General features: G+C 45.2%; 1 protein-coding gene across 1 annotated transcript; it reads right to left on the reverse strand.

The window, feature by feature from the left end:
• Positions 1 to 547: 547 nt before the first annotated feature.
• Positions 548 to 17,122, reverse strand: DRGX (dorsal root ganglia homeobox; the record flags this gene model as incomplete). The annotated part of the gene is made up of 6 exons (XM_082285697.1): positions 548 to 813; positions 10,794 to 10,906; positions 11,213 to 11,385; positions 14,006 to 14,107; positions 14,375 to 14,472; positions 17,089 to 17,122. 6 exons carry the CDS (start codon positions 17,120 to 17,122, stop codon positions 548 to 550), a joined length of 786 nt encoding a protein of 261 aa, XP_082141823.1.
• Between the last annotated feature and the right edge of the window lie 3,069 nt (positions 17,123 to 20,191).

Genomic DNA, 20,191 nt, shown 5'->3' on the forward strand with positions numbered 1-20,191 from the left:
CAGAAGGAAAAGTCTCGCTCTATTTTCTGTTTCTCTTACACCTGGATTGCCTGGGATAGGTTTGGTTGAAGTCAAATGCCTTCAGAAGACAGCAGGCCAAATTGGGATATACCTGGATATTCCTTCCCCTCTGTTGTGAGCAGTGGAGTAACTGGTGCCTGGGTGCATCTTTTGCCCCAGAACTCACAGCTGGAGGTGATGTGCCGCTTCCAGCCATCCATTTCACATAGGATGGAAAGTTGAGATGTGCAGCAGCAAGCCAGGATTCTGGGCCTTTCAGTGTCCCTGGGATGTATGGGGGGGGGAATAAAAACAGTTTCACGAATGTTTCCAAACACAGATAGTGCCGATAAATGAAGGAAATGAACCTACAGCGACACAAGAAAAGCAAGGGTGCGTGAAAGGCAGCCAAAGAGGCCACTCAGCTGTGCCGGGTCCCAGGTGGCCCCATGACATCCCACTGGGCACAGCCACACTGCAGTTCACCCCATGGCAGTGCTGGCGGTGGAGCACTGCCCTGAGCCGAGGGACCAGCACCACTCCGGTCTCATACACTCTTCTCCCCTTCCATGTGCTCCTTGGCTGGAGAGGGCTGCTTGTCCTGGCTGCCCTCGGGGCCGGGTTTGGCAGGAGGAGTGGGGCTGCTGCTGGCGGTGGGCAGGAGGTTGGCAGACTGGAGCACAGCCTCCGAGTGCTCGCGCGCCTTCATGCGCAGCGCGGCCACGCTGGCGGTGCGGTTGCTTTGGCAGCCGTAGGTGGGCAGGAAGGAGAGGCCCATGGGGTCTGGAACACAGCACGAGCACAGCGGGCTCCCTGGGGAGGAAGGAGAGAAGGCACCGTCACTGCTGGGAAGATCAGGGAGCCTGTCTGACTGTTCCCTCCATGGTCAGTCTGAAGACAACAGAGATAGGGTTGACCTTTAGCCGGTACACTGACCTTTAGTGAGTACACAGGTGTTCTCTGAGTCAGGGCTAGAAAACCCATATCCTGTTCTGCTGATCCTTCTGTAAGAAGGATCTTACACTGTGAGTCATCCAGGGTGACGAACAGAGTGTGAGAGGGAAGTAGAGACAGAAGTGAGCAGTGAAGTTCAGATCACACATGAGATTTCCTCATAAGCAAGGCTCAGTTCATTCCCTCCTCTCTTACCAAGCTGCTGTTCTGTGGCTGCCACCAGCCCCATGCTGAAGGTGCCCCCTGCCTTCTGCCTGCACACTGAGCTTGATCGATGTGAGCAGCAGCATTTGGTGGGTGAGTGTAGGGGTTTTCTTTGCCTGAAAGACTACAGCAGAGAGAAAGGTGAAAATATTCCAGTTGTTAACCTTCTCCTATCTCACTGTAAAATGAGATACTTTTCCTTGGCCAGGCCCTTGCCAGCTACTGCCACCATGTCTACCTGCAAGAGTCTGTTCTACCTTTACCCATTCAATGTCTGTGCTGCTTAAGGGTGACACCTCAAAGAGAACAGCCTCCAGAAGTGAGCCAAAGCTACCTTAATTTGCTGCTGTGATATATCTTAAGAATCTCATCAGAAGAGATGGGCTAGAGCATCTCTACCCTGTTATTTGAGACCCATGGCTGTTCCAAGCAGGCAAGAAAACACTGGAGAGCAGATGAAGTGGTTCCTCTGCCTTTAAGCTGAAAAGATTCCCTGCAACCCCTTGACAAAGGCAGTCCTCACTCCACCAGCTGCCTTCCTGAGCTAGAACACAGCAGTTTCTTCCTCTGGCTTCCCTTTGATAATGCTGGGGCTTGTGCCAGTTCCCAAACAAGCACACCTGGGAGTGTAGGCTGATCACGGGGCAGGACATGCAGTCCATCCAAAAAGCCACACTGGTACCCAGCTTAGATGTATCTATTGAATGTTGGAAAATGTGTCAGAGGAGTAGGATGGGGAAGCAGGGTGGATGGCTGAGCTACTTCTTGAATTTACTCTCTGGTTAAAAAACCAGACATCATTAGTCACCATTCTTCCAGGGGTCTTAGAGGCCACACAAAGTCCACATCCTCATGTACACCCCTGGCAAAAGCCTGTCTTTGCTGATATGCTACCTTTCAACAAGAAACAGCCCAGCCACACACATCCTGACACAATGCAGTATCTTCCCCTGATCTTTCCAAGCCAAGGACTTGCTTTAATTTCTGCAGTTAATATTTGAGTTAAATGGCTCATGACTAAGTGATGGAACTAATAACCTGCAGAGTTTTACACTTCTGTTCTTGGTAGCAACGGGTCAGCACCCATCTGCTAGGAATGAAGGCAGCCAGTTGTTTGTTTTTAGGATGTTGGCAAGACTTCTCCACAGAAATTGTCAGAGATTTGTGGTTGCAGGTAACATTCAGGGAAAAGTACTCTTTGTATTTCAAAAAACAGCATCTATAAAGGACAAGTTATTAATATAAATGGAAAGAACAGTTTTCTCTTGTTATACTTCACTGATAAAGCATATGATCAGTAGACCAACATTTCTGTGGGTCCAGGCATTCAAGCACAAGCAAGTTTCAGCACTTGACTAAAATCCTCTGCTTCCTTTCCTTTTAGCTCTAGGAATCTCAGTCTTGAATTCTGTGGCTGTTTTGAGCAGGTCAGAAGGAGGGTTTAAAATAAAATCCACTCAGAACACAACCTACAGTTTTTGCCACCACCAGCCATGCTCATAAACTAATTTTCTGCCCTGTTGAACCACAGCCACTTCAGGGGTTCTGGCCAGCCACTGTTTTAACAAGAGGGAGCAGAGGCCCTTCAGAGTCCCTGCAGTTTGCAGCAGATCTTTTTCACCAAGTCTCACCATCTTCAGATTCTGCTCAGAGATGGGGGAGCCAAGAGGCCTGCGGGTGCATCAGCTCCCTTTGCACTGCTGCTTTCTAACACAAACTGAACAAGGCTTTCAAACATGGCTGAGGGGAGGGCTGGCCCCGCAGTGCCTAATGCAGGACTGGGCACAGACATTGCTTGGTGGGAGGTGGGGAGAAGTGGAAAGCAGTCTTCCCCTTTTCAAAAAAGCAGGAATCGGCTCCATCCCCTAAGAATAATTTTCATTCTGTTGTTAGAGGGATAAAATATTTATCAGTATTCAGTACCAGCCTAAGCTCTTTCCTTAATAATTAGCCCTGATATTACCTAGTGGCTCTGCAACCTGAGGGTGCAGTTACCTGTGGTGGAAACTAAACTATCTCTAGCAATAATTCACCCATAAACTATTCCTTTCATTTTCACTGAGGTTAAGACACTTGCAAACAGCTCACACATGAAAAAAAGTAAAGTAGAAAGCATCATTTGCTGCAGGTTCCAGCTAGAATAGAGGAGAATAGGATTTCTGTTCCGTTTTAATATATGTTGTAAAGAAGGTTGACTCTACCTTACAGTCATCTGAATCTGCAGATAATAAGTCCAGTGAAATGTATCAGACTTTGCCAGTACAAAGCCCAGACCAACTGTGGGACGCTCAGGAGTCCAAGGTCTCCACCTGCCCATCAGCCAGCCCACAATCTCCAGAAAAGTAATGCTGACCAAGAAAGAGGCATCCATATATAGCAGGCAGCAATAGTTTTTAACATCTTATTGCAGCAGCCTTGAGTCTTCAGTGGGGAAGGAAGGAATTGTTCCTACTTATTTCAAATCTTCAGAGGACTTCAGGCATCCAGCTCCCATCACAATCAGTCAGGGTTAAGCCATTAGCCCTAGATCTTGATCCAGCTCCCACCAACATCTATGACAATCTGAGATTAGTTTAACGAGATTTGTATCAAATTGCTGCAATACGGACAGGGTACTGTTTGCTTTCTTTCAGGAACTTACTGCCTCCTATACACAAAATTAAAATACACAATTAGATTTCCATTAACTTACAGCAAATTCTGCTGAATTGATCTAAACCTCCTCCTATTCCTATATGAGATCATACTTTAAATGCCCAGCCTGAACATAAATACTTAATGTAATAAATACAATCTGAAATATTTGATCCACTTGGCAGTTTAATTGATCTACTAGAGAGACTGACAGGAAAAATTAAATTAGTTTTGTCTTGTCTCTGCCAACATCACATTTAAATTGTAACAATATTTGATCTATAATTTTGGTTGTGGACCTTTTTGTGCAGTTCCATGGTTCAGTTTCAGGTGGGAAGAGAGGGGTAGGAGTGGAGCACATATTGATACATAAATATCAATATAAATTTTTAAATATGTATTTTGTGTTTCAAGTCAAGAGCTTAAAGGATTTAATAGGTAGTCTTTCCAAAAGGCAAACTCCACATTCCTTTCCTCTTTTATTATTTGTGCATATCAGCATTTGATTTGGACAGCTGAATGGTAACCTGACATGGAGGGAAGGAGAGAAAAAATCCCGTTTAAAATCCTCATATATCAACCCACGCTGTTTAGTTTTCAGGGAAAATATCATGTTTTATTTAATTATTGTTATCTTCTCATAGTAGTCACATTGGTTTGCTTGAGCTGTAAATTCTCATAAATTCTGAATCCATTTCATAAGGATTGGAAGTTCATCAATAACCTCAAGTTCATAGTGTTGATTACCAGTTGGAGCTGATTCAAAAGGAGCTCCCTCTTGCACTTCATACACAACACCAGCATTCTGTCTTTTAAAGCCTAAGTCAAAAGCAGGAAACGCAAAAGTGGTTTTATCTAAATCTTCTTGAGCTCTGAATCAGGAAGTTCAGAACAAGAAAGGCGTGAGCTTAATGCCTGAAATGGAGAAGCATCAGATGGTCCCAGTTTAATTTAGGGTAGCCTCAAGGCTGCTGAAGTTGTACTAGACGGTTTCTCCTTCTAGTGAGAAGCTGGTAAGTGTGGAAGGTACCCTGTGCTGCCCAGAGGCTGGAAGAGCACTTCAGAGGTGACAGCAGAGTCCAAATGTTATAACTTCATATCTCCTTTGCTTGTGACCCCTATATGCCCAGTGGAAACAACAAAGAGCTGATAATCTGGCTCAGTTGCTCTATCAGCAGCCTTTTTATCTACATAACTCGACACTGGAACTGGAGGATTTCATCCTCCTTTATTTGTGCCATTAGTACTCCAAAAAAAAAAAAAAATCAGAAGCCAGGACTTGCCTGTTAGGGCAGGAAGGCTGGCAGCAAACCCACAAAAAAGCTGGGAGAACAGAATCAGTCCTTTGAATACTGTCAGCTCGGCAACCTCATCAACAGGAACCCCTGCCCAGCTGAGGTCCACTAACCTAATCAAGATCTGTCCTGGAGGAATAGGACAGCACCCATTTCCTACCCATGGCTCTTAGGGTTCCAAGTACCTACGTATTTCCTAGTATTTGTGAAAAAGACCAAAAATCTCTGAGGGGCAGTGCTAGAGCTGGGGACCTGTGATATGGGAATCAAAAAAACTTACTCCAGGTGTGTGCATCTGCAGCAAACTAAAGAAAAGTTTTAGATTCTCTGAAGTGAGAGTGGCAGATAAACTAGGAAAAATGCCAAACAAACCCACTTAATATATTGGCTATGTTACATGAGGAAAGTCAGTAAGACCATAATCAAGACTGACACTGAAAATAAAGGACCCCAGGAGTTTTATTCCCATTCCCCAGTCTTACGGTAAACAGTGGTGCTTCAAGTCAGTAAACACCAGTTCAAGGGTGAGTTAGGTCCTTGAACACTTCTTTTGTAGTGTTGGCAATGGGAATTGCGCAATGGAACTGGGCAAATTCCCTTCATCTTTCCATAATAGAAATTGAACTGTAATGGATGGGAAGTTCTAGTTATGTTTTAGATTTTTTTTTCCTGGATACTGCAATTAAGCCTCCCTCATATGAACAGCAGCCACAGCAGCAGCAAACCATAAAAGAACCTAATCAATGGTGCCCTGCAATACCCATTTGGATGTGCGTAATGCAACCGTACTTCTCCATCAGTGGTGTGGAGGTGCCATGAAAACCAACTGAGCTATAACTTGCACAGGGCAGAGCCGTGGGTGAATTATGAAAGTAATTCCCTGGCAAGTGTAATTATTTCTCTCCTCATACACTTCACTCATCATGGGGTCTGGGGAAATTTCAGCGGAACGTAACAGACACACTCTTGGCCTCAGCCACCAGAATGGTAGAACACATCCGCTGAAAAACGGAGATTCTTGTTTACACCCATTAATAACATCTTCTGCATTAATGAATTGCATTCATGCTGTCATCCATTAAGGAGGTACTTTGAGGTCTCTCTCTGCACAGAACACTAGCTTCTCCTGATGACTCTATAGTTACACAGCCCATAAATAAAACAAGTATTTTCCCTTCATCTTTGAGGTCTGCAATTAAATCTACTAAATGGACTGCAGATGCCTGGCTTACAGTAAGTGTTTCATCTTGGAAGATCATGGAACTGTCGAAGTCACCACAATGAAGTAGCATAGTTGTCAAATCAGGACAATTTCAGAGAGTAATGAACATCAGAAATTTCATCTCAGTGAGTCAACGTTCTTCCTGAGTATGACCAGTGGTGAAGCACTAAACCCCTGAAGTAGGAAACACTGTATATCCCAGAAATTATGAACCTGTGCTAATTTTTCAAATGAGGAATTGTATTTCCTGACAGAATAGTACATAGGGAGATGATACAGTAGGTAACAGATGCTTGCTAATAAGTACAGCCTCCATGAGCTAAACTTCAGAGAGACAGGAGACAAGAAAAGGTCTGTTGTATTACTGAATACAGAACATTTGATAGAAACAGAGAAAAACTGTCCAGTGATAATATACTCTTCTCTGGAAAAGTCTATATTCTGCATAACAGTTTTGTTTGCATTGTATATCCAGCCCGTTTTCTTAACAGAACATCCTGGGGTGCCAATATCCTCACTCTGATGGGAAAAAATCTCGGTTTCAGAGACAGCAGAGTTCAAGGGGCATAGTGATTAGGGAAAACAGCTTTCTTCTCATTCATCAGAGCAGACCTGGTCTCATGCTCTAACAATACCCCATATCCTAGAAGTGGCACATGTGGGGTCCAGAGCCACAAGAGGCAAGCCTACAGTGCACTTCACAGTCTTTCCAAAAGCAAAGTTGCAGGCTTAGTCTCTGCCCCAGACTAGGCTGTCTTGAGATTTCCTGTCTCTTCTAGACCAACTTCACCCTCAACTATTATATCCCTATACTACATATTAGATCCAAGAACTTTGTGCCCTAAGCACTTTATGTAGCTTTGGAAACCTGGGTCTGGGGCCAAGCAAAGTCAGAGAAAGAGAAAGAGAAAGAGAAAAAGAGAGGTATTAAGTTTTTTTACTAAAGATGGAGAACTCTCAGATGACAGAATGAAAATGGTCCCTGAGAGCACGAAATAATTATTAATTAGTTACATCACCATCATCACTTGTTATTCACTGTATTGATATTAATGGTCTCCTTCTAAAGCATTATTCAAGTATTACTCACTGACACCACCAAAATGTTGGCTCACAAGTTCAACAAAGCACATCTTGTCTCTTCAAAAGAATAAGAAAACAACCTGCAGTTCCTAGTAGAACCTGATGTGCTGAGAGTGCTCATTTGTTTGCAAGCAGCCCTTACAGCTGTACTAAAGAATGTGATTCCCTTTACTGGCCAGGATTATTCTCCCAGTGGTGGGAATACATATCTATTTACAAGATCCACATAGAGGAGCTGCATTTAGTTTGACACTTGCATAGAAGAAAGCAGGGTCATGCATCCTTTCATAGTGAAATAGTGCTTTGATTCTGAAGCAAGTGTTTTGCTTTCAAAAGCACAGAGAATTCCTGGTAGTTTCAAAGCATGGTTGGCATGAGACAGATACTGGGAAGACCCCTCAATCATTTCACTCTTCAATAAAACTTGCAACATTTTGGAAAACCTTTCTACTTGCTGGATTTTCCCTTATCCAAGCAATCCAAAAAACAAACAGCTCATAACTTTATGCCCTGTGCTGAGTTGTATGGGATTTGCATGACATAAATTCCTACGCCACCAGATTCACGATGGCAGGGGTCTGGCATCATTTCTGCAGCCAAATGCAACTAGATTTTCAAGGGAAAAGCTTAGGTCCCTTAATTAAGACATATAAGGACACATACAATGCCCCATGTGCACACAGCTCCTGTCGCAAAAGGAAGAAGGGAGAGTCAAATAAACTGAACTGAGCATATGACAAAGACAGTCATATTAAGGTTTTGTGAACACTGTGTCTCTCCCTGTCCTTCCCTTCCTTCCCACAACCATTATCTTTTCCTCCAGACTGGCACATGAGCTTGGTTATGCTTTCAAATACACTGGTTTAAATGAACAATCATTCACCTGGAGTTTCCATACCAAAGAAAAATAAACTGTGCATTAGGCCCGTGATTCCTTTGGTCCACTCAGAAGCTCTAGAGATTTTTCTGGTCACCAGTTAATAGGACCAAAGCTCAGTGACTGCTGTGCACAGCCCTACTCCAGCACAAGGGAATTACTCTTGGAGAAATGGGGAAAGAGGAATTTGTATAGATGAGCCAAGGAAGGAGGAGACAATACTCCATATATCAATATCACAAGAAAGATGTTACAATTATTCTCTGCTTGTACCTATCAAATGTGGTCCCTCATATAACGATAATTTCTTTCCTCTTAACCGCACAGCCAAAATTTGACATTACTAAGCCCTAGCAGCAGAGCTAGCAGCAGAAGAAAAAGAGCTCCCCTCAAACTCCCCAGTTCCTTGCAAGGATAACAATACACTGACAGGCAAAGGCAGCTCCACAAAGCTCCTGGTAGGCGGATATGCAGATGTGCAAACCTGTAACTGGATTTCATAAAATCAAAATACACTACTTTATCCCAGTCCCCTTGCATGTATCTGGAGATTTCTAGTGCCAGGCAGAAAATATAAACCAGACATTTCAGGAATGAACTGCATGTATAACTGACAACATTCACCAAGACAATATGCAGGCATCTGAAAACTGACCATCCCTATACAAATTATAAAAAAAAATATCTCTATTTACATTTGGGACCATTTTTTCAGGGACACTGTCTCCTAGTCTGGGCAACTTACTATTTCATATCTACAAAAGATTCAGGAATAGAACTTTTTCTGCCCCTAGGTTGTAAAATTTCAATCAAGCAAAAAAAAGAGCAAATTATTAGTTTCTCAATTTAGTGGCTAGGATGTAAAATCAAAGAAAAGAATATCAGGAACTCTTTCAAATAAATAAAACTAAAAGCAAGCAAACAAAACCAACAACAAGAAAACCCAACCCCAAACAAAAAAAGAAAACTAACCAACTAAAAATACCAACCCCTCACGACAAATTTTAAATCTTTTTTATTTCATTTTGCTTGGCTTTGTTTATTTGGGTAATTTTTTCTTAAAATTTAGCTGTATTTAAACATGAAACAGGTGAGAACAACATATCGATGCATTTAATTCTGAAAATCCTTGAATGTAAATTTTAAGGGCAAAAACCCCCTTATTCCATCTGAATTATTCACTGAACACAACCCTGTTTCCACACTTTTCAACCTGCCTGGGACTACATTTATCGATGAACAATTTTTTTTGCCTGAAGAATTTCAGCTGTATCTACTCCAGAGAGGCTGTTCCTGCTTAATGGAAGAAGTCAAAATTCTCAGCCCCAAGACTTTACAGGACAGAGATCAAGAGGACTCAGGCACTCCAAACCGCTGGCGCCCACTTGCAGGTGACAATAAGCCTTTAAGTTTTAGGGTTCAGGTCACACCTGTGTGTCCTTTCTGGATTCAGAATTCCAGGTCCCACACCTATCAAAAGAGCAGTAACTGTGTGGTGTGTCTGGCTTCAGCTTTTTTTGAAAGACAGGAGAGAAGGGGGTGCAGGGGGCAGGACACTGGACTTAACGCACAACTCAGAAGAGTTCCAAACATTTGCTTCAAGAATATACTTTGGCAGTGCTGATTTAACTGGGAATACAAGGAGCATGAGGTATGCCAGAGAATACAATGGGATGTATTAGAGGACATTTTTCTTCATAGTGGTGGGTCTTTAACTGAGAAACTTCCCTCACAAGTTATTGCAGCACATCGGGACACAGAGTAAATGTATGTGCCTCTTTGTGCTTGGCACTGCTATGAGGCTTTGCATCCTATAAATCTATAAATTGAATTCATCCTGCTTACACCCTTAGTCTTATAAATTGTTAGACTAAGAACAGCTAATGGATCAGTAGGTGATTTATTTTTAAAAGATGCATACTGCTGCTTTTTGGAAACTGAAAGTATACAGACACGGGGTGTACCCTTCCTGAAACCTGGGTCCCAGGCAATGAGGAATTACTTTGTATCCTCCCCTGTCCCCAGGAACATGCTTTATTCAAGTTCTCAAAGGGGACCAACTGTCCAAGAAGAGAAAGGTTTGGATTGTACAGATGCACTGCAAAGGAAACCACATGCAAAGAGCGGATGAGGCATCAGTAATGGTGCCAGGTACTACATAATGCAAAAGGATGATATAACTAATTTATTAGAATAAATTTAACTCTTAAAAAAAAGCATATGCAACAAAAACTCTAAAGGAGCAAGCCCTACCTGTCTTACTCCTTGAGAGAAACCCTGACCTAACAAAAAGTAACTGTCTGAATAAAATGAAGGGGTTTTGCCACAAATGATGCTATGAGATACAACGAGAGACTCACTTCAGTACGTGCAGCATTGGTCAGTGCAAATACTGCCAATCTAAACAGAAAGAGGGATCCACCATTTCCCAAAGGTTTCCCCACAGTGGGCAGTGGGACCATGACACTTAGCTTGAAAGGGATGCTCTTGGAGCTTGTCCCTGAAGTTAAGCAAAGTAATTTACCTTTTAGAGAGGCGACATGGGATAAAGCTTGTGCGTAGGTGGCTGTGTTGAGAAGAGTCCCCGGCAGGCAGGAAGGGAAGAAAGGTCCCGTAGGGCCCACTGCTCGGCTCAGGCTGATGGAGAAAAGAAAACAACTTCCTTGTAAAACCAGAACCAGCTGATTCCATTTGTGCTTGCACACAAACACATTGGTGTCTCAGTGTCCAACTAGATGTGACCAAGGCTGGACAACATCAGCCTCCCACAGCCACCAGCTTCTCAGCATCTCCACAGGCAACAGTGAGTTGCTCAAGAAACACCTCATCTTCTAAAGATGATACCTGTAGGTCAAGGCATAGCAGCACATCTGTATGCATGTACACACATATGAGGCATTCTTGCCCCACAGACAGGCAGCTGATATCCTGTATTACTCTTACCTCTGCTGGATCTCCAGACCCTCTTTTTTATTCCTGGTTTGATCTGCTGGAGAAGGGGAATTTAAATTCCTCGCAGGAGGTGCCACCTCAGCCATGGTTTCCTTAGAGCCCTCTTGGTCAGAAGCACCCCTCTCTGTTTTTCTCCATTTAGCTCTTCGATTTTGAAACCAAACCTGGAGCAGAAGAGCAATCCTGGGTGAAAACTGTGTTTAGCCAAATGTGAAGCAAGGAGGTTATAAATTGTTAGTCCAGTGAAATCTGACATTTAGAAGCTCGTCTAAATCTTCCTCTTATTTTGTATCCCTGTTGTTATTCTAGTTGACTCTTAGGATTACATTCATATCTGTAATATTGCTGGGTCTCGAAAACAAGCCAGAAATGTCTAAAGACATTCAAAAGGTGTGTTAAAACAAAAACTTAAAAAGCAATATTTTGATACTACTGTGCCAGTTAGCAAAGCATTTAATCGTGTGCAAGCCTTTACAGACACATTTAATTCTCACTGATTTCTAAGCTTTAACACATCTAAAAGCCTTTTTATAGGGGTGGTGTTAAATACCTACCTAAGCACTCTGATGAAATATAAGTCTTTAAATCAGGTGCTGCTAGAATCAGAGGTCAGAAATGAAAAGGTGTCTATCTGGCCATCTTATCCAGCCTATTTCTGGAGAGGGCTGCTTCTGACTGTTCTTCCTTTCATGTTCAGTATGCATTCAGAGGACTCAAAAGTTGATAGACATTAATTTTGGAAGATCATTCTGCAGTTTAATACTGTGCTCGTACAACTGCCCCCACCTCCGGCCACACTATGACCTCAGAATAGAACACCAGTTTCCAAGCTTTATTTTTTTCTCCATATGCAAAACAAATATTCATACTCTTCATTTTATCATGTGGCTATTAGTCTAAAAACTTTTTTTTCCATTTACCTCGGAGCTGATATGCTGAAAGCACCATATTTGAGGTGGAAAATGCCAAGCCTCTTTTGAGGTCAGGAAATTCACATTTTAATACATGAATTCAAGTATAGGCGAGATTGTTATTATTATTCTTCGCCTTCTCCAATTCCATTTTAGTTAGCTGCCTTTTAATTGCATGTATCAGCAAACATTGAATAATGATTTTATCTATATTCTAAATTTAGAGCAGTTAAATGCAAAGCAAAATGCAGACACTTTCTTGTGTCTTAATTGAATGAAGGTCACAGCTATAACAATATTTAATTGAGCTATTTTTCATTATCATATTTTAATGACTTTGCACTGACAGTTCGCCTGCTTCTGAGGAAAGAGCATGATGAAGTCGTTTATTTCCCTATTTAGTTATTGTTTGACAACATCATCTTCGATTAAGACTCTGCTTTATAGCACATTAATCATATTTGAATGAGCAAGGGGTATAAATGTAAACATATCTCCCATCCTCTGTGTTTCCCCATGTCCCTGCATGAAAGCAGGCTAAACAAATGCTTGCATCTATTGTCTGTTTGCATAATAGCCAACAACAAGGCTAAACACCAGTCCTCAGCAATCTAATTGTCACCACCCCTATCTCACCCTTGCACCTTTCAGGAAGAAGTTATGATCTTCCACTTCTGAATGCTCAATAATTGTCCCATTTATCTCAATTTGCAGTTCAGTCTTTAGGCACCAATAGCCAAAATGGCATTTTTTATTATTTTTTTAAGCCAGTACCTACAATGCAGTGGTAAAAGGAGATTTTCATTTCCAAATAATAATCAGTTTAATTTGCCCGCATATGACCAATGATTCATGTTCAGATTTAATAATCAGGATCACATAATCTGATTATAGGAGAAATAATTTGTTTACAATCCCCAATTTACTGTGGTGAATTCCATTATCTCTCTTCAGCCATTGGGTTTTAAGAGATACTAACATGACCCTAGGGAACAAAAGGCAAGCTATTATATTTCCTACAATTAGATCTTTGCATAGTCTTAACCCCAAGCACCTAAATAAAAAAAAATAGAAGAACAGCGTGCAGAAAACCCCCATAAATAAAAATGAATGCATAATCGTGTTCAAAACATGGTTTGCAACTCTGTGGTGGATGCCTGAAGAGTTACAGGGATCTATCTCTGACAACTGCAGGACTGCTGCTCTTAGCAGAGCTTGTAGACATACACATGGACTGGATATGGAAAAACAAACATATGGAAATAAGGAAAAAAAAAGGAAAAAGGTGAGGAGAAGGAAGAAAGGAAGGAGTGGAAAAGTGTGGCTGTGGAAAGAGTAATCATGGCCAATGGTATTTATTGGATCATATTAAAGGTGTGGGAATTGCTCTGCAGGCTCTTTAGCTGCCTAAATTAAGTGTTTAGAAAGAAGGCGAAAGGGAGAAAAGTTGAAGAGGTGAAGAAGCTTTCTTCCTGGCAGCTGGGCTCCCTGCAGTTGGCTAACCCCAGTGCTTGACAGTGGTCATAGCTGCTTTGGAGAATCACGTCTCAGCTCTTTTCTCTGCACCACGCCCCCCCTCCAAAAGCAAGGAAATGGATGTGCATTGATGTAATTTAGTACCTTGGAGACGCGGACAAATTAGTGTAGAACATTATCACTAGTTAATTATGAATGACCGATTAATCAACCTAATCTAATATTCCACATTATGTTGATGTTATTAAAGTGCATCATGAAAATGACAGATCGTCTTCATTTGCGTTCTTTGGCCAAATGTGCACTCTGCAGTCATGATGTCAAATAAAAAAAAAAAAAAAATAAAAAAGTTTGCCAGCTTGAACATCCGAGTTAAGTAATTCCCCAGGATGTTTACCTGCACCCTGGCCTCCGTGAGGTTGATTTTCAGAGCCAGCTCCTCCCGGGTGAACACATCGGGGTAGTGGGTTTGAGCAAAAACGGCTTCCAGGGCCTCGAGCTGAGGGAGGGAAGGAGAGCAGAGATCCTTGAGGGTTCCTTGAGGGATCCGGCGGCCCCACGGGGGTGTCTGCCAGGCATGGATGAGGAAAGCGGGGCCACCGGGGCAGCGGGGCAGGCAGGAAGGAGCTGGCATGGCATGGGGCATGCGGGAAGCAGGTCGGGAGCTGGCAGGGAACAGGCATGGGGGAGGCAGGGAGCAGGTACGGCGAAGGCAAGCAGGGGGCAGTGGGTGCAGAGGCCGGGGCAGAGAGAAGCGGGCTCCTACCTGCTGCAAGGTGAAGGTGGTGCGGTTGCGGCGCTGCTTCCTTCGCAGGAACCCGTCGTCGAAGTCGCCGGCGGAGTGACCTCCGAAGGGGGCCGCGCCTGCGGGCCGAGAGCCGCGTTAGGGGCAAAAGGCCGGGGCCGGAGCCGCTCGGGCGGGCAGTGCTGCCCCATGTCCCCGGGGCCTGCTGCGGGCACCGTGGGATTCCACCGCCCGGAGCTCACCCTGGCCCGGGAAAGAGTATTTTTCGAGCTATTTGTGCTTTAAAAGGACTAAGAGACGAAGCTTTGACATACGCGTGTGCACGGCAGCCTCGCAAAGACCCTGCCCGGACGAGGAGGCAGCGGGGCCGCAGTCAGGTTCCTCCCCACGCACCCCCGAGAGCGGCCGAAGCGGGCCCGTCTGCTCGCCCTGGCTCCTGGAGGAGAACGTGGGCACGGGGCTCGGTTCAGCCCAGCACCGGGGGCTCGGCCGCGGCTGAACAGCAGCGCGGCTGGACGAGGCCGCCCTGCCCTTCCTCGACCGGCGTTCGAGGGGCCGGCTGGGGCACCGCGGGTTTGTCCCCAGGCGGAGGCCGGGAGAGGGCAGATGGGCCACCGCCATGTGAACCACGTTCCATGGAGCAGACCCCGGCCTTCGTGGCTCCCCCAGTCACATCATCCGTGCCCATCTTGCAATGTGTCACTCCTTTTCTGTTCGCTGACAAAACAGGCTAAAAAAACCACAAACAAAACAAAACAGACCAAAAAACCAGTCAAAACTTAAACCAAAGCCGAAAAAAACCCCAAACCCAAGCCAAAAAAAAAAGAAAACAACAACAAAAAACCCCAAATCAAAACCCACAAACGAACAAACAAAACCAAATCAAAATAAACCCTCACGGAACAGAGAAGTACCCGAGCCCCCAAAGGCGTTGCTGAGTGTCCCTGTGACCCCACTCGCAGACCTGCCCGTGGAGTGCTCTGGGGTACGTGGGCTGGAGGTCGCCGTTCATCTTGCAGCATCATTTGGAAGATAAACACGGCCCCCAGCCCTCTCCTCGCACAGACCTCACTCGATGTGGGCCTGGCAGAGGCTCATCAGAGAATAAAATACTGTCCCGGTGACTCCCCGAGGCCGGTCCCCTCCCTGCGGCACAGGGCCTCCCCAGCTGCCCAAACGCTGGCCGATGAGAGTTTTTCTGTTTTCACTTCTTTGATTTGGTGATGGGTGGGGGGGTTTGGACGAAGGTGTATTATTTTTTTTTTTCCGCTTGTGATGCCCTAAGCTGTTTTTACCCTTCGGCAGGACAGACCGCCCCTTCCCCCCGCCCCGCTGCTGCCCACGGCGGGAGAGCGATGGCCCGGCCCCGGACACCGCCGGGAGAGGCGGCAGCCGGTGCGGCCGCTCCCCGTCTCGGGCCGCCAAACAGAGGCCCCGGCCCCACGCTGCCACCGGGAAAACAAACGCACAGCAAACAAACAAGCAAAACCAAGAGCACGTTTCCAAAGCTGTCTGCCAAAAACTAACAAACAAAGCCGCCTCAGGGCTCGGTGGCAGCGGCGGGAGGGACCCTCTTACTGTCCTGCCCAGGCGGGCTCCCCTGTCCCGCCCGGAGAAAACTTTGGGAAGCGATTTTTCCAGCCGGAAGGCACAGACCGGCTTGGGTCCGCTGGGCCTGCGAAGCCGTGCTTAAAGAGGGGCTGACCCTACCCCGAAGTAGGATGAAACCGCTGGACCACATCTTCCTGCCAGCGCTGCCGCAGGGAAAGACCCTTTCTCGGCGGGTGATGCCTGTGCAAGGAGCGGGGTGCCCGGCGAGGGGATTTTACGGGGCCGGGTCGCTTTCCCCGCCGTGCGGCCGCGGGAGCGGCGGCAGTGCGCGGGCACGGCGGGACAGCCCGCCGGGGGCTGGTGTTGCGCGCCCGCGGCTCCGGGGATGCTCCGCGCACTACGAGCACCAGCGGGAGGGAGCGGGGGCAGAGGGCCCTGGGCATCTGCGGGGGTGACACGGGGAAATCCTGAAGGCTGCCAATTTTTAAAAAAGGAAAATAATAATAATAATAGTAATAGTAATACTACTACTAATAATAATAATAATAACGTCTCTGACCAATAACACAAAGAAAAACATCCTCCCAAATATTTATTTTCTGCTTTTTAATTTTTTTTTTCTGCCGAACCTCATTTTTCCCCATCCTCCCACAGAATGTTTGCAAAATAGCATTAAAGATTTATGCGGTCCCTTCGGCTAGAGGGAGGAGGCGTGACCACGTCCTGAAAGTGTCCCGATTACAGCCATGACACCAACATCTGTGCTGGGAGGGGAGAAAAGCATCTCTCTCGTAGCCTGAGGCTCAACTGCGGGATCGCTATCCACAGAGGGGAGGCAGGTGGCAAAATGACGGGGCTGGGGGTGTAAAACCAAGCCCTTTCCAGCAGGAATCAAATTAAAAAAAAAAAAAAAAAAAGTCATGCAATCCTTCTTTCCTTCCTGTGACAAGAGGGGAAAGCTAGGAGAGGGGAGGGGGATAGGGTTGTATTTTCTTAAGGAAAAGGATGATATTTAGTTGTCTCTGTAAATTTGCATTTTATCCCAGCGCGTATCTGTACGCGACAGTCGTGGCGCAAATCCGGTCACAGTTCGTCCCTCCGTCCCCAGCGCACCCCCCGCCACACAGACAGACACCTCGAAGTTGAGCTCTTGTACTTGCACGTCTCTGTGCGACAACACTCACCCTCTAGCTGCGGGGGGCAGTGGAAGTAGAACATGGCCCTGCGGCTGGGTGGTCGCCCGCTGCTCGCAGCTGCGAGCCCGACGGCGACCGGGACCGGGGCCGGGGCCAGCCCGCGGGGTGCGGGGCTCCCGCGCACCCCCCGCACCGACGGACCGGCACCAGCTCCCCAGTCGGGCACCGCGACGCACCGCCGAGGTGCCTCCTGCAGACCTGAAGACACAGAGGGGAAAGAACAGAATAGGTGAAGAGCCAGAAGAAAACATCTGGAGAAACTCATTGATAACCCTAAAGCCCATCCCAGAGGAAGCAGAGGAAGTAGCATCTAACCCTGCGCAATGAATTTAAAAAGCCAGAAAACTCCGTGGTAGGCGCACAGTAATCAGAATCAGCAAAACTTTGTTGTATTTTTTTTTTCTCCACGGAATAGCAGATTGTGTCTCTCTTGTTCTTCTATCTATCTAGCCGTCCATCCTCTATTACTATCTATCTGTCTATCTATCTATCTGTCTATCTGTCTATCTATCTAATTGTCTCAAATATTCCTCTACGGAGCAAATAATTACATAAAGAAAAAATGTTTGTAGGTAAGATTGAACTGCTTAAAAGAAAATCTAAATTATTCTGCCTAAATGGAACAGCAATAAAACCTAAAAGCTGTCTTCTTTTTAAAGCATCCAACACACTGGGAGCCAATGTCCTCAGCAAGGAAAAATCCCCAAACAACTATTCAAATTTATATGCAGTCATACTAAAAACAACAACAAAAAAATCCAGAAAGTACATGAATATAGTAATCCATACCTAAACCGAACAGAAGTAAAAATCACCGGTAAGGTTTGGGGGTGTTTTGCTTTAGAATGAGGCGCTGTGAGTTGTTGGCTGCAGAGACAGAAGGGCTCTGTGGAGTTCTGGAAGTGGCCAGATGTCTTTATATCTGTCTACAGCATGCTCTGCCTCTCAGCACTTGCCTTTATAATCTCACGCATAATTGGCCTTAATCTGATTATTTCCAGCGCTGTCTACAGTGAGTAACTTGGATAGGTCTATTGGGCCCTACAAATGGCCCACGTGGTGTGCAGAGCAGGGGGGGTGGAGAGGATGAAAAGAAAAAATCGTCATTTCTCAGCAAACGCCAGGAATGTGAACGGCAGCAACACAATCCCATTATTTCCGAGCGCTGGCGCTCCGGGGCTCGCAGCCCCCTGCGTGTTCCCCCGCCCCGGGGTGCCCGGGGGTGCGGGGCCGGGGGGGCCCCGCCGCGCCGAGCGCTGCCCCGCCGCCCGCACCCCGGCGCTGCCAGAGCGCCGCGTAATTGCCGCCGGATGGGTTTTGGGGGGCCGCTCTGCACACGCCTCGCCTTTCCAAGCGATCGTACCACGGCAAAGTTTGATTTTGTTCGCAGCGAGGGGTCTCTGGATTTATGCTCGCTTCCCGTCTGCAAATGATATGCGGCGGGACCCTTCGCAATTACTTTTAAAATGCATCCGAGACATAGGCTCAGCGGAGAGAGATGGCCCTTGCCTCAGCCCGGGTGAAAATTAGACTTTAAAGTACCCAGATGAAATTTTCAAGTCAGGGACGCGGGATTGGATCAAATCACATAAACTGCAAAAAAAGCAAGTATAATGGCACATAATTGGTTCTGTAATAGCATTACACAAGGATAATAGCCTGTTATGGCCCCCTGCACATTAAGTGCTTCCCTGGCGTAAAGCCTTTATGATATTAAAGGGGGAATATAATGATATTTTGGTTATTAAATGCGTGTAATTAATTTATGCACCACTGAAAATAAAGTTGGTATTATGACCCACTCAAGATGCATCAGAAGATGTAAGTCAGACAACTGTTGATAAGTTCTGGTGTCTATGTTTCGTCTAGACTGCTGATTTTATTTTGGAACAATTGCTTCTCCGACAGACTACACAAATTTAATATTTTATAAAGATTGTAATGTTCTGTGCAGGAAGGGCGAGCAAATCTACACAAGCTCTCTTAGATCTGATGGCAGTTTAAAGACAGCACATTCATACTGCAGCAAAGGAGATGGATACAGACAATACAGGTGCAGAAATAGTGATTTTGAAGAGATGATGTCTTTGGAAAGTTAATTCTGTACATATGATCTCATTAAATAAACACTAATAAGCCTTAGAAATATCACCTGCTCTATGTGCCTTTTAAATTAGGCATAGATGTGGAAATTCCCCTAACGTATATTCAAGTTGAAGTTATGTTTCCATCCTGTAAAACATTATTTTAGCAAAGCAAGGCAAAAATTAATTTTACTTGAGATCCAAATTGATTTGCTCTGATCCTATCTTATCCATTCACTTATAATTTTAGCATACTAGTAACAGATGTAGAAAGCTGTCTTCATGTGTTTTTTAAATATATTTACATGTCTACACATACACAAACACTTTTAGGAATATCTTTGTTTGACAACAGATATTTGCTCACCATCCAGGCAAGTCTCTGAGCAGTAAAGTATACTACAAATAGAGATGGCTTTTACAGCACCATGCAAGATCAAAACCCAATGTTCTGAATCTGGCTGCACTCGATAAAATAGCAGCACAAGCTTTAGGTCAAGTAACCTTAAAAAGAAGGACGTAACCCAGAAGTACTGCCTGGATCTCCCCTGGCAGTCTCTCCCTCCTGAGCTTTAAAATCCACACAGGGCCAGTACTGTAGGATCCCTTTGCACAGAGACAGATGTGCCTTTTCCTTTTTCTCTGACGTCGGGAAGAGAGGAGTGAGATAGTGTTTTATCATAAGAACCCCTAATAAAATAATAATAACTTCATTATGGCGCTCTCAGGCCTTGCTCTAGTCAGGGGGCTGCATTGCTGTTTTGGCTCCAAGACTCACTTTCCCCAGCAGTTTGAAGCCTGCAAGTTCAGCGTATTACAGGAGGGGGAGAAGGCGGAATGGAGCACGGGGAAGTGCTCCAAGTCGCTGCTTTTTAAATAGGAGCAGAAGAACCCTGAGCCGGTCGAGACTCAACTTTCTCCCAAGGACCAGCAGCTGCAAAACAAGGAAATAACTAAGCAATATATAATCCCCCACCCCTCGCCAGCTCGGTGTCTGGTTAATTTTA

Source organism: Coloeus monedula, assembly GCF_965178545.1.
Source record: "Coloeus monedula genome assembly, chromosome: 8".
NCBI classification, from domain to species: Eukaryota; Metazoa; Chordata; class Aves; order Passeriformes; family Corvidae; genus Coloeus; species Coloeus monedula.